The sequence below is a fragment of the Pseudophryne corroboree genome, chromosome 12 (genome assembly GCF_028390025.1).
Source record: "Pseudophryne corroboree isolate aPseCor3 chromosome 12, aPseCor3.hap2, whole genome shotgun sequence".
NCBI lineage: Eukaryota > Metazoa > Chordata > Amphibia > Anura > Myobatrachidae > Pseudophryne > Pseudophryne corroboree.
Genome location: NC_086455.1, coordinates 2,317,481 through 2,339,813, shown reverse-complemented (window position 1 = coordinate 2,339,813; position 22,333 = coordinate 2,317,481). Strand labels below are relative to the sequence as shown.

The following is a 22,333-nucleotide window of genomic DNA, read 5'->3' as shown; positions in this document are numbered from 1 at the left end:
TGTGTGATAATACCAGTTATTGCATGGTGTATATGACGCGGTGCTGTGTGTGTGATAATACCAGTTATTGCATGGTGTATATGACGCGGTGCTGTGTGTGTGATAATACCAGTTATTGCATGGTGTATGTGACGCTGTGTGTGTGATAATACCAGTTATTGTATGGTGTATATGACGCTGTGTGTGTGTGTGATAATACCAGTTATTGCATGGTGTATATGACGCTGTGCTGTGTCTGATAATACCAGTTATTGCATGGTGTATGTGACGCGGTGCTGTGTCTGATAATACCAGTTATTGCATGGTGTATGTGACGCTGTGTGTGTGATAATACCAGTTATTGTATGGTGTATATGACGCTGTGTGTGTGTGTGATAATACCAGTTATTGCATGGTGTATATGACGCTGTGCTGTGTCTGATAATACCAGTTATTGCATGGTGTATATGACGCGGTGCTGTGTGTGTGATAATACCAGTTATTGCATGGTGTATGTGACGCTGTGTGTGTGATAATACCAGTTATTGTATGGTGTATATGACGCTGTGCTGTGTCTGATAATACCAGTTATTGCATGGTGTATATGACGCGGTGCTGTGTGTGTGATAATACCAGTTATTGCATGGTGTATGTGACGCTGTGTGTGTGATAATACCAGTTATTGTATGGTGTATATGACGCTGTGCTGTGTCTGATAATACCAGTTATTGCATGGTGTATATGACGCGGTGCTGTGTGTGTGATAATACCAGTTATTGCATGGTGTATGTGACGCTGTGTGTGTGATAATACCAGTTATTGTATGGTGTATATGACGCTGTGCTGTGTCTGATAATACCAGTTATTGCATGGTGTATATGACGCGGTGCAGTGTGTGTGATAATACCAGTTACTGCATGGTGTATATGACGCGGTGCTGTGTGTGTGATAATACCAGTTATTGCATGGTGTATATGACGCGGTGCTGTGTGTGTGATAATACCAGTTATTGCATGGTGTATATGACGCGGTGCTGTGTGTGTGTGATAATAACAGTTATTGCATGGTGTATATGACGCGGTGCTGTGTGTGTGATAATTCCAGTTATTGCATGGTGTATATGACGCGGTGCAGTGTATATAATTCCCCTTGATGTGTACTCTGCAGCACATTAACCCTTTCCTGGCATAGAGTGTGCATGGGGCAGGAAGTATCTGTGTGGTGTAATACAGAGACAGCAGCTGTATATTACCCCAGCAGTGACGGCCATGCACCTGTAGGCAGTGCCCCTCAGCTTGCACTGACAGGTGCCAGCGACTCTGGGATAACTGGTCTGTCCTGTCCCCCAGCAGGGAGGGGCTCTCATTGCTGCCTTAGGTGGGGTTGTGTCTCATTACCAGAACAGGACACATGGTGACGGCCCCTGGAGTTGTTGTGTAAGGTCCCCCCTCCCTCACACGTAATCCGGTCTGAGAGGTATCACACTCCCTTCATTTATATTATATCACCTGCAACCGTGCCTCACAGGCCTGCTGTACAGACTTACTGCAGAGCATTGCTCTGTCCCATCTACCTCCTGACAGGTACATAGTGATATATCCTGCAGATTATTACATTACTGACATCTCTAGTGACCTGCAGAACATTGCTCTGTCCCATCTACCCCCTGACAGGTTCATAGCGATATATCCTGCAGATTATTACATCACTGACCTCTCTAGAGATCTGCAGAGCATTGCTCTGTCCCATCTACCTCCTGACAGGTACATAGTGATATATCCTGCAGATTATTACATTACTGACCTCTCTAGTGACTGCAGAGCATTGCTCTGTCCCATCTATCCCCTGACAGCTACATAGTGATATATTCTGCAGATTATTACATTACTGACATCTCTAGTGACCTGCAGAACATTGCTCTGTCCAATCTACCCCCTGACAGGTTCATAGCGATATATCCTGCAGATTATTACATCACTGACCTCTCTAGAGATCTGCAGAACATTGCTCTGTCCCATCTATCCCTGACAGGTACATAGTGATATATCCTGCAGATTATTACATTACTGACCTCTCTAGTGACCTGCAGAACATTGCTCTGTCCCATCTACCCCCTGACAGGTTCATAGCGATATATCCTGCCGATTATTACATTACTGACCTCTCTAGAGATCTGCAGAACATTGCTCTGTCCCATCTACCCCCTGACAGGCACATAGTGATATATTCTGCAGATTATTACATTACTGACCTCTCTAGTGATCTGCAGAACATTGCTCTGTCCCATCTACCCCCTGACAGGCACATAGTGATATATTCTGCAGATTATTACATTACTGACCTCTCTAGTGACCTGCAGAACATTGCTCTGTCCCATCTACCCCCTGACAGCTACATAGTGATATATCCTGCAGATTATTACATTACTGACCTCTCTAGTGACTGCAGAGCATTGCTCTCTCCCATCTACCCCCTGACAGGCACATAGTGATATATTCTGCAGATTATTACATTACTGACCTCTCTAGTGACTGCAGAACATTGCACTGTCCCCTCTACCCCCTGACAGGTACATAGTGATATATCCTGCAGATTATTACATTACTGACCTCTCTAGTGACTGCAGAGCATTGCTCTGTCCCATCTACCCCCTGACAGGCACATAGTGATATATTCTGCAGATTATTACATTACTGACCTCTCTAGTGACTGCAGAACATTGCACTGTCCCCTCTACCCCCTGACAGGTACATAGTGATATATCCTGCAGATTATTACATTACTGACCTCTCTAGTGATCTGCAGAGCATTGCTCTGTCCCATCTACCCCCTGACAGATACATAGTGATATATCCTGCAGATTATTACATTACTGACCTCTCTAGTGACCTGCAGAACATTGCTCTGTCCCATCTACACCCTGACAGGTACATAGTGATACATTCTGCAGATTATTACATTACTGGCCTCTCTAGTGACTGCAGAGCATTGCTCTGTCCCATCTACCCACGTTCCCTATAACTGCCAGTGTGTTATATATTGGGGTTAGTAACATTGATATGAGCAGTGTGGTTATGTCTGTTGTACTGGGGTCTATCAGAGATGGAGACCCAGCAGAGAGCTGATGTTACCAAGCTGAGCAAGGCGGAGGCGGTTCTCCCCATCGCAATATTATCTACTGATAGATCTAACTGATCTTCCTGTGTATCCGGCAGCTTCACCTCTCCCCAAATGTTACAGAGTCAGCGTGTCCTCCCCTAACACAGGAACAGAGCTATAGAGGGGGAGGGATGTCCAGCCTACCTCATCCACAGACAGGCCGCACTCTCAGTGATGTAACTGGCTGCTAGTGACCGGATAGGCCGCACTCTCAGTGATGTCATTGGTTCCTAGTGACTGGATAGGCTGCGCTCTCAGTGATGTCACTGGTTCCTAGTGACTGGATAGGCCGCACTCTCAGTGATGTCACTGGCTCCTAGTGACTGGATAGGCCGCACTCTCAGTGATGTAACCTGGTTCCTAGTGACTGGATAGGCCGCACTCTCAGTGATGTAACCTGGTTCCTAGTGACTGGATAGGCCGCACTCTCAGTGATGTCACCTGGTTCCTAGTGACTGGATAGGCCGCACTCTCAGTGATGTCACTGGTTCCTAGTGACTGGATAGGCCGCACTCTCAGTGATGTCACTGGTTCCTAGTGACTGGATAGGCCGCACTCTCAGTGATGTAACCTGGTTCCTAGTGACTGGATAGGCCGCACTCTCAGTGATGTAACCTGGTTCCTAGTGACTGGATAGGCTGCACTCTCAGTGATGTCACTGGTTCCTAGTGACTGGATAGGCTGCACTCTCAGTGATGTCACTGGTTCCTAGTGACTGGATAGGCCGCTCTCTCAGTGATGTCACTGGCTCCTAGTGACTGGATAGGCTGCGCTCTCTGTGATGTCACTGTCTCCTAGTGACTGGATACGCTGCGCTCTCAGTGATGTCACTGGTTCCTAGTGACTGGATAGGCTGTACTCTCAGTGATGTCACTGGTTCCTAGTGACTGGATAGGCCGCGCTCTCAGTGATGTCACTGGCTCCTAGTGACTGGATAGGCCGCACTCTCAGTAATGTCCCTGGTTCCTAGTGACTGGATAGGCTGCACTCTCAGTGATGTCACTGGTTCCTAGTGACTGGATAGGCTGCACTCTCAGTGATGTCACTGGTTCCTAGTGACTGGATAGGCCGCTCTCTCAGTGATGTCACTGGCTCCTAGTGACTGGATAGGCTGCGCTCTCTGTGATGTCACTGTCTCCTAGTGACTGGATACGCTGCGCTCTCAGTGATGTCACTGGTTCCTAGTGACTGGATAGGCTGTACTCTCAGTGATGTCACTGGTTCCTAGTGACTGGATAGGCCGCGCTCTCAGTGATGTCACTGGCTCCTAGTGACTGGATAGGCTGCGCTCTCAGTGATATCACTGGCTCCTAGTGACTGGATAGGCTGCGCTCTCTGTGATGTCACTGTCTCCTAGGGACTGGATAGGCCGCACTCTCAGTGATGTCACTGGCTCCTAGTGACTGGATAGGCCACGCTCTCAGTGATGTCACTGGCTCCTAGTGACTGGATAGGCCATGCTCTCAGTGATGTCACTGGCTCCTAGTGACCGGATAGGTCGCGCTCTCAGTGATGTCACTGGCTCCTCTGGGGTTGGATTACAGGGGGGGATGTGCAGCCTTTTTCGTTGTCTCAGTTTTAGGAACACTTTGCTTATGTTATCTTATTTGTCTTCTCTCTGGGGCAGGTGACGATGGCATGCTCAGAAGACGAACTCATCGGGATTCCATTCCCGGAGCACAGCAGCGATCTACTGAGCAGCCTGAACGAGCAGCGTCACCGAGGTGTATTGTGCGACATTACCATCAAGACCCAGGGCCTGGAGTACCGCACACACCGCGCAGTGCTAGCTGCCTGCAGCCAGTACTTCCGTAAGCTCTTCACCGGGACGCCGTCTGGTAAACCATCCCGGGAAGTGTGCCAGCTGGACTTCCTGAAGCCCGATGCTCTGGGGGCCCTTCTGGACTTTGCCTATACAGCCACGCTGACCATCAGCAATGCCAACATGCGAGACGTTCTGCGTGCCGCCCGCCTGCTGGAGATCCCATGTGTGGTGGAAGCCTGCGTAGAAATCCTGCGCTGTAACGGCAGTCGGGAGGAGATGGGAGTAGAGGCAGAGGACCTGGATGGGTTTTTGCGGGCACGTGAGTATCTGGAGTGTTATGGCACCCAGGAAAATGGCGAGGACACCACTCCACCTCCAGAGGTAGACAGCCCCCACCCAACAATGCTCTCCATGCCTCTACACCAGAAGCCAGTGCAGCTCATTCCCCGCAAACGCAGGAGGAAGTTTCTGCAGCCCAGTCAGAGGGTCCAGAACGGAAGCCCCTACGTGGTAGAGGACGATTCCATGGAAAGAGCCATCAGCCCAGCAGAAGCCCCGTCACCTACAGAACTGCCTCCAGATGACAGCGTCCTGAGCCACAGCCGATACACCTCAGACAACGGGTTGGTGGGGCGTTACCTGTCTCCGCCTGAGGACCTCTTGTCTGACGAGGAGCCCTCTGATATCCCCTTCCTGAACCCACTTGACCATGAGAATCCAGAGTTGACCGCCACCGCCCTAGATGACCCTACAAAGCAGATGAGAAGGCGACGGTCACAGATGCCCCAGGAGTGTCCTGTGTGCCACAAAATTATCCATGGTGCTGGGAAACTGCCCCGCCACATGCGTACTCACACCGGGGAGAAACCCTTTGTGTGTCAGGTCTGCGGAGTCAGATTCACCAGGTAAATGTGATGAGAGGTCGATGTGTCCAAGTCCCATGTACTGCCACCACACGTGCCCCCATACACACTGCCCCTACCACTGTGTACTGCCACCACACGTGCCCCCCATACACACTGCCCCTACCCCAATGTACTGCCACCACACGTTCCCCCATACACAATGCCCCTACCCCTGTGTACTGTCACCACACGTACCCCCCATACACACTGCCCCTACCCCAATGTACGGCCACCACACGTGCCCCCCCATACACAATGCCCCTACCCCTGTGTACTGTCACCACACGTACCCCCCATACACACTGCCCTTACCCCTGTGTACTGCCACCACACGTACCCACCATACACACTGCCCTTACCCCAATGTACTGCCACCACACGTGCCCCCCATACACAATGCCCCTACCGCTGTGTACTGCCACCACACGTACCCACCATACACACTGCCCCTACCCGTGTACTGTCACCACACGTACCCCCCATACACACTGCCCCTACCGCTGTGTACTGCCACCACACGTGCCCCCCATACACAATGCCCCTACCCCTGTGTACTGTCACCACACGTACCCCCCATACACACTGCCCCTACCCCTGTGTACTGCCACCACACGTACCCCCCCATACACACTGCCCTTACCCCTGTGTACTTCCACCACACGTGCCCCCCATACACACTGCCCCTACCCCTGTGTACTGCCACCACACGTACCCCCCATACACACTGCCCCTACCCCTGTGTACTGCCACCACACGTGCCCCCCATACACACTGCCCCTACCCCTGTGTACTGCCACCACACGTACCCCCCATACACACTGCCCCTACCCCTGTGTACTGCCACCACACGTACCCCCCATACACACTGCCCCTACCCTTGTGTACTGCCACCACACGTGCCCCCCATACACACTGCCCCTACCCCAGTGTACTGCCACCACACGTACCCCCCATACACACTGCCCCTACCCCTGTGTACTGCCACCACACGTGACCCCATACACACTGCCCCTACCCCTGTGTACTGCCACCACACGTACTTCCCATACACACTGCCCCTATACCAATGTACTGCCACCACACGTACCCCCCATACACACTGCCCCTACCCTTGTGTACTGCCACCACACGTGCCCCCCATACACACTGCCCCTACCCCTGTGTACTGCCACCACACGCACCCCCCATACACACTGCCCCTACCCCTGTGTACTGCCACCACACGTACCCCCCATACACACTGCCCCTACCCTTGTGTACTGCCACCACACGTACCCACCATACACACTGCCCCTACCCATGTGTACTGCCACCACACTTGCCCCCCATACACACTGCCCCTACCCCTGTGTACTGCCACCACACGTACCCCCCATACACACTGCCCCTACCCCTGTGTACTGCCACCACACGTACCCCCCATACACACTGCCCCTACCCCTGTGTACTGCCACCACACGTACCCCCCATACACATTGCCCCTACCCCTGTGTACTGCCACCACACGTGCCCCCCATACACACTGCCCCTACCCCTGTGTACTGCCACCACACGTGCCCCCCATACACACTGCCCCTACCCCTGTGTACTGCCACCACACGTACCCCCCATACACACTGCCCCTACCCCTGTTTACTGCCACCACACGTACCCCCCATACACACTGCCCCTACCCTTGTGTACTGCCACCACACGTACCCCCCATACACACTGCCCCTACCCTTGTGTACTGCCACCACACGTACCCCCCATACACACTGCCCCTACCCTTGTGTACTGCCACCACACGTACCCCCCATACACACTGCCCCTACCCATGTGTACTGCCACCACACGTACCCCCCATACACACTGCCCCTACCCCTGTTTACTGCCACCACACGTACCCCCCATACACACTGCCCCTACCCTTGTGTACTGCCACCACACGTGCCCCCCATACACACTGCCCCTACCCCTGTGTACTGCCACCACACGTGCCCCCCATACACACTGCCCCTACCCCTGTGTACTACCACCACACGTACCCCCCATACACACTGCCCCTACCCCTGTGTACTGCCACCACACGTACCCCCCATACACACTGCCCCTACCCCTGTGTACTGCCACCACACGTACCCCCCATACACACTGCCCCTACCCCTGTTTACTGCCACCACACGTACCCCCCATACACACTGCCCCTACCCCTGTTTACTGCCACCACACGTACCCCCCATACACACTGCCCCTACCCCTGTGTACTACCACCACACGTACCCCCCATACACACTGCCCCTACCCCTGTGTACTGCCACCACACGTACCCCCCATACACACTGCCCCTACCCCTGTGTACTGCCACCACACGTACCCCCCATACACACTGCCCCTACCCCTGTGTACTGCCACCACACGTGCCCCCATACACACTGCCCCTACCCCTGTGTACTGCCACCACACGTGCCCCCCATACACACTGCCCCTACCCCTGTGTACTGCCACCACACGTACCCCCCCATACACACTGCCCCTACCCCTGTGTACTGCCACCACACGTGCCCCCCATACACACTGCCCCTACCCCTGTGTACTGCCACCACACGTACCCCCCCATACACACTGCCCCTACCCCTGTGTACTGCCACCACACGTACCCCCCATACACACTGCCCCTACCCCTGTGTACTGCCACCACACGTACCCCCCATACACACTGCCCCTACCCCTGTGTACTGCCACCACACGTACCTCCGCTCTGTATACCCCCATGCACGCACTGCCTCATATCTCACCGCTGTCTCCCTTTTTCTCTCCAGGAACGACAAGCTGAAGATACACATGAGGAAGCACACGGGAGAGCGTCCATATTGCTGTGAGCACTGCAGCGCCCGGTTCCTGCACAGTTACGACCTGAAGAACCACATGCACCTGCACACCGGCGACCGTCCCTACGAGTGCTCCCTGTGTCATAAAGCCTTCGCCAAGGAAGACCACCTCCAGCGGCACATGAAGGGCCAGAACTGCCTGGAAGTCCGCACCAGGAGACGGCGCAAGGAGGATCCGCCCCCACAGCGCATCATCCCTGCCCCCGCTCTCGACCTGGCCAATGGGAAAATAGATGACCTCCGCCTGTCAATGATGCGATACTGGGGGCTGCCACGGCCTCATTCAGGTGGGGGCAGCCCAGAGGGGCCCTTGGTGTTGGACCCTTCATAGCATCTCAGTGATGGTCACCCCCCCAACCCCCCATCCCAAATCCCTTCACAAGTGAATGGAGCTTTTAGAGACTGTAGTTCGTGTCAGCACTTCTGCTAATCCTACCACAGAGTCCTCCATGTCCCCACTACTCCTTTAATAGGGTGGGGTACCTCTTTTCCCCACTCCGACGCTCCCGCACCCCCTTGTTACTCATGATGTCACAGTGCTCTCAAGATGATGTCATTATATTGACAGACTGACCGACATAGTCCGGCCATTGCTGGTGGACTCTAAAGTTGGGGTGCGGGGTGGGGGGAGGGGGCTCAGAGACATTGGGGAGGGGATAGGACGCTTTTCCTAAGCCTCAGGGATCATTTAAAGTCGGCCTCTCCCGGATGAGGTGTCTCTTTCCAAATTCGCTTCTCCAGACCTAGGATAAGATATTAATAATCGCTATTTTTTATTGAATGAGATATATAATATATACTGTGTCTGTATATAGAGATAAAGATACATATATATATATATAAATATATATATATATTAAGGAGTATATATAAATTTAAAATACATAGAGATAAGTCAGGCAAGCAATAATTTTGTTTTGGAACTGGCTGTTTGGGGGGCTCTGCAATAGGGGTGGGGGGTCGGAGCGAACGCCGGGACTCCTTTCTTATTCCTGGCTTCATGGTGTTGTGCCTTCTGAGAGTGTCGGAGTGCCCGCGGTGTTAGAATGCCCCTTTATGGTTGGGAGGTGACCCCGCCCCTCTGGCCCCGCCTTCCCCAGCAGCTATTCTCCTGTGTGAAATGAAGCGTCAGCGTCTCCGCAGGCGTCATTCCAGCCTGAATGCTCGTTTTGCGGCTGCAGCACCGGCCCACAGCCTGTGAAGGCGATATATAAAAATCGCTAGCCGTGGATTGGGTTTGCCCTCCTGCAGTACTGGAGAGAGTGTCCCAGCATGCTTTGCAATGCCAGAAGACATGCTGGGACTTTTGGTTCTGCACCTCTGCTTCACACGTAGTATCTGGGATGGCTCCCAGGGATAAGTCTGTCTCCGAGTACTCGGCGGGAAGGCCCTATACATGACTACGGGTGTATATTCCTGCGGGTGGCCTCCCCTAAAACACCCATTATTAGAGGGTATGAGAGGCGTTTGGGGCGGGCCCCTGTATTTGCTGATGTAGCTGTTACCAGAGCGGCCTTGGGGGGGCGCTGGTGCTAGCACACAGGTGATAGTATGCGAGACGTAGGCTGCAGGTGTGCTCGGTGCACCCTCAAATACATGAGCTGGATTCTCTGTTTGTATATTATTTAAATTATTGGTGTAAAGTGATAGCAGTGGTGCCGCTGCTATATGGAGTACTGTATAGTGATGGCAGTACCTCTGTCCGCCTGAGACGGACAATCTGTATGAGAACCCCATATAATCTTATATCTTAGTCATTCCTGCGCTTTATCCATTCTGAACTGACGCAGTGTCCTAGGTAATATTACGGACCAAGGTTCCAAAGTGTATCCCGGCCTGTCCCGTGTACAGAAGCTGTGAGGGGAGAAGGGTACTGGATGCGCGTGTCCCGGGCGTGAGGGGAGGAGGGTACTGGATGCGCGGGTGTCCCGGGCGTGAGGGGAGGAGGGGTACTGGATGCGCGTGTCCCAGGCCTGTCCCGTGTACAGAAGCTGTGAGGGGAGAAGGGTATTGGATGCGCGTGTCCCGGGCGTGAGGGGAGGAGGGTACTGGATGCGCGTGTCCCGGGCGTGAGGGGAGGAGGGGTACTGGATGCGCGTGTCCCGGGCGTGAGGGGAGGAGGGTACTGGATGCGCGTGTCCCGGGCGTGAGGGGAGGAGGGTATTGGATGCGCGTGTCCCGGGCGTGAGGGGAGGAGGGGTACTGGATGCGCGTGTCCCGGGCCTGTCCCGTGTACAGAAGCTGTGAGGGGAGAAGGGTACTGGATGCGCGTGTCCCGGGCGTGAGGGGAGGAGGGTACTGGATGCGCGTGTCCCGGGCGTGAGGGGAGGAGGGTACTGGATGCGCGTGTCCCGGGCCTGTCCCGTGTACAGAAGCTGTGAGGGGAGAAGGGTACTGGATGCGCGTGTCCCGGGCGTGAGGGGAGGAGGGGTACTGGATGCGCGTGTCCCGGGCGTGAGGGGAGAAGGGTACTGGATGCGCGTGTCCCGAGCCTGTCCCGTGTACAGAAGCTGTGAGGGGAGAAGGGTACTGGATGCGCGTGTCCTGGGCGTGAGGGGAGGAGGGGTACTGGATGCGCGTGTCCCGGGCCTGTCCCGTGTACAGAAGCTGTGAGGGGAGAAGGGTACTGGATGCGCGTGTCCCGGGCGTGAGGGGAGGAGGGTACTGGATGCGCGTGTCCCGGGCGTGAGGGGAGGAGGGTACTGGATGCGCGTGTCCCGGGCGTGAGGGGAGGAGGGTACTGGATGCGCGTGTCCCGAGCCTGTCCCGTGTACAGAAGCTGTGAGGGGAGAAGGGTACTGGATTTCGTGTCCCGGGCGTGAGGGGAGGAGGGTACTGGATGCGCGTGTCCCGGGCGTGAGGGGAGGAGGGTACTGGATGCGCGTGTCCCGGGCGTGAGGGGAGGAGGGTACTGGATGCGCGTGTCCCGAGCCTGTCCCGTGTACAGAAGCTGTGAGGGGAGAAGGGTACTGGATTTCGTGTCCCGGGCGTGAGGGGAGGAGGGTACTGGATGCGCGTGTCCCGGGCCTGTCCCGTGTACAGAAGCTGTGAGGGGAGAAGGGTACTGGATTTCGAGTCCCGGGCGTGAGGGGAGGAGGGTACTGGATGCGCGTGTCCCGGGCGTGAGGGGAGAAGGGTACTGGATGCGCGTGTCCCGGGCGTGAGGGGAGGAGGGTACTGGATGCGCGTGTCCCGGGCCTGTCCCGCGTACAGATGCTATGAGGGGAGAAGGGTACTGGATGCGCGTGTCCCGGGCGTGAGGGGAGAAGGGTACTGGATATGTTCCCGCGCGTTCCCCTGTCCTGTTTGTCCTGTCTGCTGAGTGTTTGCACTTTGGTAGTTGCGTAATTTGCCTTTTTTCACACCACATAATCCTATATACACCTTCTATGTGTGTTCACCTGGCCAGGAAAGTGTCAGAGCGCTGAATGCCATTCAGATAATCCTATATTAGCCGTATAGTTACGGATAATTAAGAGTAAAATCCATTCTGCTCACAGTGGGACGTATCATTTCCCCTGAGAACAGGAGGCGTCAGGTGATTTATGGCGGCGGCACAGGGACGTTTGTTAGATTACCGGGCAGCCTGTTTGTCTTCCTCACATTGGGGAGGCCAGATTATACTTCACACCATTCATATAATGCATACCTGTTCTTTATTTATAGCGGAGGCAGCTATTCTGTGGGCTGAACCAATATTTGTAAGAGTGCGGCCTATCCAGTTACTAGGAGCCAGTGACATCACTGAGAGTGCAGCCTATCCAGTCACTCGGAGCCAGTGACATCACTGAGAGTGCAGCCTATCCAGTCACTAGGAGCCAGTGACATCACTGAGAGCGCAGCCTATTCTGTCACTAGTAGTCAGTGACATCACTGAACAGCCTATCCAGTCACTAGGAGCCAGTGACATCACTGAGAGCGCAGCCTATCCTGTCACTAGTAGTCGGCGACATCACTGAACAGCCTATCCAGTCACTAGGAACCAGTGACATCACTGAGAGTGCAGCCTATCCATTTACTAGCAGCCAGTGACATCACTGACAGTGCAGCCTATCCAGTCACTAGGAGCTAGTGACATCACTGAGAGTGCAGCGTATCCAGTCACTAGGAGCCAGTGACATCACTGAGAGTGCAGCCTATCCAGTCACTAGGAGCCAGTGACATCACTGAGAGTGCAGCCTATCCAGTCACTAGAGACCAGTGACATCACTGTGAGTGCAGCCTATCCAGTCACTAGCAGCCAGTGACATTACTGAGAGTGCAGCCTATCCAGTCACTAGGAGCCAGTGACATCACTGAGAGTGCAGCCTATCCAGTCACTAGGACCAGTGACATCACTGAGAGTGCGGCCTATCCAGTCACTAGGAGCCAGTGACATCACTGAGAGTGCGGCCTATCTAGTCACTAGGAACCAGTGACATCACTGAGAGTGCAGCCTATCCAGTCACTAGGAGCCAGTGACATCACTGAGAGTGCAGCCTATCCAGTCACTAGAGACCAGTGACATCACTGAGAGTGCAGCCTATCCAGTCACTAGCAGCCAGTGGCATCACTGAGAGTGCAGCCTATCCAGTCACTAGGAACCAGTGACATCACTGAGAGTGCAGCCTATCCAGTCACTAGGAACCAGTGACATCACTGAGAGTGCAGCCTACCCAGTCACTAGGAGCCAGTGACATCACTGAGAGTGCAGCCTATCTAGTCACTAGGAACCAGTGACATCACTGAGAGTGCAGCCTATCCAGTCACTAGGAGCCAGTAACGTCACTGAGAGTGCAGCCTATCCAGTCACTAGCAGCCAGTGACATCACTGAGAGTGCAGCCTATCTGGTCAGTAATAATGAATATAATCTGGGAATAGATTGGCTGTACACTGACAGTATTGGTTTGGCCTACAACATGTCTCCCTCCTGTGCGTGTCGCTGACAGATTCCATTCTCTGAGGGGTGTGACTATGGTGTTCCGGGACACTCGTCCCGCAGATACACACCCAGCTGCCCTCTCAAGCACTTTCATGATCTGTTTGCAGAGTTTGTTCCCCACTCCCATGACTTGTTGCTGTAATTAGGGGTGCTGGAATTTGGTGGGTAGCGGGGGAGGGGAACGGGGCCCCGGTAGCCGCGATCTGTACATACGTGTGTTTGTGATAATGTCTGTATATAAGTTTGTCTGCAGGTTTTAGGGTCCTGAATTCATGTACTGCAAATTCCAAAGCCATAACTGCAATGACTTGTAAAAGAAGATAATTGCCCCGCTCTCCTGCCCCCTGAGCCTGGGGCAACAATGGGCGCAAGCTTTCCCGCTCGCTGTATCCTCTGTGTGCTGCGCCATTCCCCCTCATCATGAATTCCCGCAGTTACAGATTCATCTAATGTAGTTAATGTATGAAATCGTTGCAGTCTATACTGTTACTGAGTATACTGTCACAATCTCCCGCTGAGAGCTTCTGTCTCATTCGTGCCGCGTGGCGCTATAATCCATGGGCGCATGACTATATGTGCCCCGTACGCTCCACCACCGCCATGTCTGGGGCGTATAATCATTCCTCCTTGTGCACGAGGACATGCCGTTGGCGTGTTCTATTTACGTGCTGTTGGCGTGTCACTGTTTACATCCAACGCAGCGCTCAATGCTGCTGCAGAACCTCTTAGGGGGGAGACGTGTCATCTGTGTTTTGTAAGATGATTGGCAGCCGTGTGATTGATTGTTCTGTAACGTGGACCAGTATAAACCAGTACCCCTCCCCGTCCCCATCCAGCTGTCGAATCAGCCAGCCAGTCGGACGCGGCGGACATTACGGGGTGCCCCCACCCCTGTGCGCTGCGTTTCTGTCCTTGCACTAATCAGATTAACCCCTGCAGTGCTGGTAGGCGGCTGGAGGGGGAGGGGAGTGGTTGCACAGAAAACCCTCCCATTTGGGGGTGACGGGAGAGCGAGAGGTCGGGGGGCTGAGGGTGTGCCTTCCTTATGAGAACACTTTTACTTGAACTTCTACACTGGTGTGAAAAGAGGGAAAAATAAGATTATTTAAAATAAAATTTTCGTTTTGCTTTTTTTTAATGAAGGCTAATGGCAAATAAATATAATGAGAAAAGCCTGTTGTACTGTCTTCTAGCCGTGTGATGTAGCGCTGCCAGCTCAGGCCAGGAGGGCCACCGGGGCCACAATAAGGGCCGCCTGGGCCTGGAAATCATCAAGAGCCTATTATGTGAAGCAGGAAGGTGTGGCCAGTGCCATGTGGGTGTGGCTAATGTGTGGGTGCGACCAGTGTTGTGGGTGTGGCTAATGTGTGGGTGTGACCAGTGTCATGTGGGTGTGGCTAATGTGTGGGTGTGGTCTGTTCTAGGTGTGCGCACGGACCCTCTATCAGGATGCGGTTACAATACCGCTAGGTGCGATCCCGGAAGTCGCAATGCCGCCGCTGGATTCCCGATTAGCGGTGAAATACCACCACCGGAATCCCAGCGCCACAGGCTTTTCTCCCTCTGTGGGTGTCCACGCCACTCATAGAAGGAGAATATAACCTGTGGCGCGCCCACACTGTCGTTATACTGACGGACTGGATCCTGGCCGCCGGTTTATCCCACACTATCACCCCTGTGTCTTCCTATATACGTCATTCTGTGGGGGAATAGACATACGATTGTAATGCTGATTGGCAGGCCGTGGCGTTGCTGGGGTGGGGAGGGGGCAGCAGGCTGCATTCCTGATAACGGGGACGTGTTGCCCCTGTTTTCTGGGAGGGGAGACCCAGGGGCCCACTGGACCCACTTCCAGTGACCAGATGCGAACACTGAGGCTTACTCAGACGGTTGTGATGTTGGATCCTAGCTGTGATGTCGGTCGCAGCTACATGTAAAGGGGTCTCTGCTACTGAGATGTCACCTGTACGTCCCACCCAGAGATCGGCAGAAGTACAGTGCTGCTTCCATGTGGCATAGAACTTCCACCTTCCTCTGAATCAGGTCCTCAGACCGCGTACATTGGTGTAGTGTAGGGTCACTGCGGGGTAGCAGAGCTGGGGGCTGCCCTGGGTCAGGTCCTCAGACCGTGTACATTGGTGTAGTGTAGGGTCACTGCGGAATAGCAGAGCTGGGGGCTGCCCTGGTTCAGGTTCTCAGACCACGTACATTGGTGTAGTGTAGGGTCACTGCGGGATAGCAGAGCTGGGGGCTGCCCTGGGTCAGGTCCTCAGACCACGTACACTGGTGTAGTGTAGGGTCACTGCGGGGTAGCAGAGCTGGGGGCTGCCCTGGGTCAGGTCCTCAGACCACGTACATTGGTGTAGTGTAGGGTCACTGCGGGATAGCAGAGCTGGGGGCTGCCCTGGGTCAGGTCATCGGACCGTGTACATTGGTGTAGTGTAGGGTCACTGCGGGGTAGCAGAGCTGGGGGCTGCCCTGGGTCAGGTCATCGGACCACGTACATTGGTGTAGTGTAGGGTCACTGTGGGATAGCAGAGCTGGGGGCTGCCCTGGGTCAGGTCATCGGACCGTGTACATTGGTGTAGTGTAGGGTCACTGCGGGGTAGCAGAGCTGGGGGCTGCCCTGGGTCAGGTCATCAGACCGTGTACATTGGTATAGTGTAGGGTCACTGCGGGACAGCAGAGCTGGGGGCTGCCCTGGGTCAGGTCTTCAGACCACGTACTTTGGTGTAGTGTAGGGTCACTGTGGGATAGCAGAGCTGGGGGCTGCCTTGGGTCAGGTCCTCAGACCGCGTACACTGGTGTAGTGTAGGGTCACTGCGGGATAGCAGAGCTGGGGGCTGCCCTGGGTCAGGTCCTCAGACCGCGTACACTGGTGTAGTGTAGGGTCACTGCGGGATAGCAGAGCTGGGGGCTGCCCTGGGTCAGGTCATCGGACCACGTACATTGGTGTAGTGTAGGGTCACTGCGGGACAGCAGAGCTGGGGGCTGCCCTGGGTCAGGTCTTCAGACCACGTACATTGGTGTAGTGTAGGGTCACTGTGGGATAGCAGAGCTGGGGGCTGCCCTGGGTCAGGTCCTCAGACCGTGTACATTGGTGTAGTGTATGGTCACTGCGGGATAGCAGAGCTGGGAGCAGCCCTGGGTCAGGTCCTCAGACCGTGTACATTGGTGTAGTGTATGGTCACTGCGGGATAGCAGAGCTGGGAGCAGCCCTGGGTCAGGTCCTCAGACCGCGTACATTGGTGTAGTGTAGGGTCACTGCGGGATAGCAGAGCTGGGAGCTGCCCTGGGTCAGGTCCTCAGACCGCGTACATTGGTGTAGTGTAGGGTCACTGCGGGGTAGCAGAGCTGGGGGCTGCCCTGGGTCAGGTCCTCAGACCGTGTACATTGGTGTAGTGTAGGGTCACTGCGGAATAGCAGAGCTGGGGGCTGCCCTGGTTCAGGTTCTCAGACCACGTACATTGGTGTAGTGTAGGGTCACTGCGGGATAGCAGAGCTGGGGGCTGCCCTGGGTCAGGTCCTCAGACCACGTACATTGGTGTAGTGTAGGGTCACTGCGGGATAGCAGAGCTGGGGGCTGCCCTGGGTCAGGTCATCGGACCACGTACATTGGTGTAGTGTAGGGTCACTGCGGGACAGCAGAGCTGGGGGCTGCCCTGGGTCAGGTCTTCAGACCACGTACATTGGTGTAGTGTAGGGTCACTGTGGGATAGCAGAGCTGGGGGCTGCCCTGGGTCAGGTCCTCAGACCGTGTACATTGGTGTAGTGTATGGTCACTGCGGGATAGCAGAGCTGGGAGCAGCCCTGGGTCAGGTCCTCAGACCGTGTACATTGGTGTAGTGTATGGTCACTGCGGGATAGCAGAGCTGGGAGCAGCCCTGGGTCAGGTCCTCAGACCGCGTACATTGGTGTAGTGTAGGGTCACTGCGGGATAGCAGAGCTGGGAGCTGCCCTGGGTCAGGTCCTCAGACCGCGTACATTGGTGTAGTGTAGGGTCACTGCGGGGTAGCAGAGCTGGGGGCTGCCCTGGGTCAGGTCATCGGACTGCGTACATTGGTGTAGTGTAGGGTCACTGCGGGATAGCAGAGCTGGGGACTGCCCTGGGTCAGGTCCTCAGACCACGTACATTGGTGTAGTGTAGGGTCACTGCGGGGTAGCAGAGCTTGGGGGCTGCCCTGGGTCAGGTCCTCAGACCGCGTACATTGGTGTAGTGTAGGGTCACTGCGGGATAGCAGAGCTGGGGGCTGCCCTGGGTCAGGTCTTCAGACAGCGTACATTGGTGTAGTGTAGGGTCACTGCGGGATAGCAGAGCTGGGGGCTGCCCTGGGTCAGGTCCTCAGACCGTGTACATTGGTGTAGTGTAGGGTCACTGCGGGGTAGCAGAGCTGGGGGCTGCCCTGGGTCAGGTCCTCAGACCGCGTACATTGGTGTAGTGTAGGGTCACTGCGGGATAGCAGAGCTGGGGGCTGCCCTGGGTCAGGTCATCGGACCACGTACATTGGTGTAGTGTAGGGTCACTGCGGGATAGCAGAGCTGGGGCTGCCCTGGGTCAGGTCCTCAGACCGCGTACATTGGTGTAGTGTAGGGTCACTGCGGGATAGCAGAGCTGGGGGCTGCCCTGGGTCAGGTCCTCAGACCGTGTACATTGGTGTAGTGTAGGGTCACTGCGGGGTAGCAGAGCTGGGGGCTGCCCTGGGTCAGGTCATCGGACTGCGTACATTGGTGTAGTGTAGGGTCACTGCGGGATAGCAGAGCTGGGGGCTGCCCTGGGTCAGGTCCTCAGACCGCGTACATTGGTGTAGTGTAGGGTCACTGCGGGATAGCAGAGCTGGGAGCTGCCCTGGGTCAGGTCATCGGACCACGTACATTGGTGTAGTGTAGGGTCACTGCGGGATAGCAGAGCTGGGGGCTGCCCTGGGTCAGGTCCTCAGACCGCGTACACTGGTGTAGTGTAGGGTCACTGCGGGATAGCAGAGCTGGGGGCTGCCCTGGGTCAGGTCCTCAGACTGCGTACATTGGTGTAGTGTAGGGTCACTGCGGGATAGCAGAGCTGGGAGCTGCCCTGGGTCAGGTCATCGGACCACGTACATTGGTGTAGTGTAGGGTTACTGCGGGACAGCAGAGCTGGGGGCTGCCCTGGGTCAGGTCCTCAGACCGCGTACATTGGTGTAGTGTAGGGTCACTGCGGGATAGCAGAGCTGGGGGCTGCCCTGGGTCAGGTCATCAGACCGTGTACATTGGTATAGTGTAGGGTCACTGCGGGGTAGCAGAGCTGGGGGCTGCCCTGGGTCAGGTCATCGGACCACGTACATTGGTGTAGTGTAGGGTCACTGCGGGATAACAGAGCTGGGGGCTGCCCTGGGTCAGGTCCTCAGACCGTGTACATTGGTGTAGTGTAGGGTCACTGCGGGGTAGCAGAGCTGGGAGCAGCCCTGGGTCAGGTCATCGGACCACATACATTGGTGTAGTGTAGGGTCACTGCGGGATAGCAGAGCTGGGGGCTGCCCTGGGTCAGGTCCTCAGACCGTGTACATTGGTGTAGTGTAGGGTCACTGCGGGATAGCAGAGCTGGGGGGTGCCCTGGGTCAGGTCCTCAGACCGCGTACATTGGTGTAGTGTAGGGTCACTGCGGGATAGCAGAGCTGGGAGCTGCCCTGGGTCAGGTCCTCAGACCGCGTACATTGGTGTAGTGTAGGGTCACTGCGGGATAGCAGAGCTGGGAGCTGCCCTGGGTCAGGTCCTCAGACCGCGTACATTGGTGTAGTGTAGGGTCACTGCGGGGTAGCAGAGCTGGGGGCTGCCCTGGGTCAGGTCATCGGACTGCGTACATTGGTGTAGTGTAGGGTCACTGCGGGATAGCAGAGCTGGGGGCTGCCCTGGGTCAGGTCCTCAGACCGCGTACATTGGTGTAGTGTAGGGTCACTGCGGGATAGCAGAGCTGGGAGCTGCCCTGGGTCAGGTCATCGGACCACGTACATTGGTGTAGTGTAGGGTCACTGCGGGATAGCAGAGCTGGGGGCTGCCCTGGGTCAGGTCCTCAGACCGCGTACACTGGTGTAGTGTAGGGTCACTGCGGGATAGCAGAGCTGGGGGCTGCCCTGGGTCAGGTCCTCAGACTGCGTACATTGGTGTAGTGTAGGGTCACTGCGGGATAGCAGAGCTGGGAGCTGCCCTGGGTCAGGTCATCGGACCACGTACATTGGTGTAGTGTAGGGTCACTGCGGGACAGCAGAGCTGGGGGCTGCCCTGGGTCAGGTCCTCAGACCGCGTACATTGGTGTAGTGTAGGGTCACTGCGGGATAGCAGAGCTGGGGGGCTGCCCTGGGTCAGGTCATCAGACCGTGTACATTGGTATAGTGTAGGGTCACTGCGGGGTAGCAGAGCTGGGGGCTGCCCTGGGTCAGGTCATCGGACCACGTACATTGGTGTAGTGTAGGGTCACTGCGGGATAGCAGAGCTGTGGGCTGCCCTGGGTCAGGTCCTCAGACTGCGTACATTGGTGTAGTGTAGGGTCACTGCGGGATAGCAGAGCTGGGGGCTGCCCTGGGTCAGGTCTTCAGACCGCGTACATTGGTGTAGTGTAGGGTCACTGCGGGAGAGCAGAGCTGGGAGCTGCCCTGGGTCAGGTCCTCAGACCGCGTACATTGGTGTAGTGTAGGGTCACTGCGGGATAGCAGAGCTGGGGGCTGCCCTGGGTCAGGTCATCGGACCACGTACATTGGTGTAGTGTAGGGTCACTGCGGGGTAGCAGAGCTGGGGGCTGCCCTGGGTCAGGTCTTCAGACCACATACATTGGTGTAGTGTAGGGTCACTGTGGGGTAGCAGAGCTGGGGGCTGCCCTGGGTCAGGTCCTCAGACCACGTACATTGGTGTAGTGTAGGGTCACTGTGGGGTAGCAGAGCTGGGGGCTGCCCTGGGTCAGGTCCTCAGACCACGTACATTGGTGTAGTGTAGGGTCACTGTGGGACAGCAGAGCTGGGGGCTGCCCTGGGTCAGGTCCTCAGACCGCGTACATTGGTGTAGTGTAGGGTCACTGTGGGGTAGCAGAGCTGGGGGCTTCCCTGGGTCAGGTCCTCAGACCGCGTACATTGGTGTAGTGTAGGGTCACTGCGGGATAGCAGAGCTGGGGGCTGCCCTGGGTCAGGTCCTCAGACCGCGTACACTGGTGTAGTGTAGGGTCATTGTGGGGTAGCAGAGCTGGGGGCTGCCCTGGGTCAGGTCCTCAGACCGCGTACATTGGTGTAGTGTAGGGTCACTGCGGGATAGCAGAGCTGGGGGCTGCCCTGGGTCAGGTCCTCAGACCGCGTACACTGGTGTAGTGTAGGGTCATTGTGGGGTAGCAGAGCTGGGGGCTGACCTGGGTCAGGTCCTCAGACCGCGTACATTGGTGTAGTGTAGGGTCACTGCGGGATAGCAGAGCTGGGGGCTGCCCTGGGTCAGGTCATCGGACTGCGTACATTGGTGTAGTGTAGGGTCACTGCGGGGTAGCAGAGCTGGGGGCTGCCCTGGGTCAGGTCATCGGACCACGTACATTGGTGTAGTGTAGGGTCACTGTGGGATAGCAGAGCTGGGGGCTGCCCTGGGTCAGGTCCTCAGACCGTGTACATTGGTGTAGTGTAGGGTCACTGCGGGATAGCAGAGCTGGGAGCAGCCCTGGGTCAGGTCCTCAGACCGCGTACATTGGTGTAGTGTAGGGTCACTGCGGGGTAGCAGAGCTGGGGGCTGCCCTGGGTCAGGTCCTCGGACCACGTACATTGGTGTAGTGTAGGGTAGTGATGTGCACCGGAAATTTTTCGGGTTTTGGTTTTGGGTTCGGTTCCGCGGCCGTGTTTTGGGTTCGGACGCGTTTTGGCAAAACCTCACTGGAAATTTTTTGTCGGATTCGGGTGTGTTTTGAATTCGGGTGTTTTTTTCTAAAAACACTAAAAAACAGCTTAAATCATTGAATTTGGGGGTCATTTTGATCCCATAGTATTATTAACCTCAATAACCATAATTTCCACTCATTTTCAGTCTATTCTGAACACCTCACACCTCACAATATTATTTTTAGTCCTAAAATTTGCACCGAGGTAGCTGTGTGACTAAGCTAAGCGACCCTAGTGGCCGACACAAACACCTGGCCCATCTAGGAGTGGCACTGCAGTGTCAGACAGGATGGCACTTGAAAAAAATAGTCCCCAAACAGCACATGATGCAAAGAAAAAAAGAGGCGCAATGAGGTAGCTGTGTGACTAAGCTCAGCGACCCAAGTGGCCGACACAAACACCTAGCCCATCTAGGAGTGGCACTGCAGTGTCAGACAGGATGACACTTGAAAAAAATAGTCCCCAAACAGCACATGATGCAAAGAAAAAAAGAGGCGCAATGAGGTAGCTGTGTGACTAAGCTAAGCGACCCTAGTGGCCGACACAAACACCTGGCCCATCTAGGAGTGGCACTGCAGTGTCAGGCAGGATGGCCCTTCAAAAAAATACTCCCCAAACAGCACATGATGCAAAGAAAAAAAGAGGCGCAATGAGGTAGCTGTGTGACTAAGCTAAGCGACCCTAGTGGCCGACACAAACACCGGGCCCATCTAGGAGTGGCACTGCAGTGTCACGCAGGATGGCCCTTCAAAAAAATACTCCACAAACAGCACATGATGCAAAGAAAAATGAAAGAAAAAAGAGGTGCAAGATGGAATTGTCCTTGGGCCCTCCCACCCACCCTTATGTTGTATAAACA

At 55.3% G+C, this 22,333-nt stretch overlaps 1 protein-coding gene across 3 annotated transcripts in view; it reads left to right on the top strand.

Annotated features, from left to right (window-relative positions):
- ZBTB7B (zinc finger and BTB domain containing 7B) overlaps positions 1–9,308 on the top strand; it is a 57,655-nt gene extending 48,347 nt beyond the window's left edge. For all 3 annotated transcript variants that reach the window (XM_063946645.1, XM_063946643.1, XM_063946644.1), the window contains 2 exons: positions 4,766–5,808; positions 8,610–9,308. In XM_063946645.1, the coding sequence (XP_063802715.1) occupies positions 4,772–5,808; positions 8,610–9,009 (1,437 nt within the window). In that variant the 5' untranslated portion in view covers positions 4,766–4,771 and the 3' untranslated portion in view covers positions 9,010–9,308. The remainder of the gene's footprint in view (positions 1–4,765; positions 5,809–8,609) is intronic.
- The last annotated feature ends 13,025 nt before the right edge of the window (positions 9,309–22,333 follow it).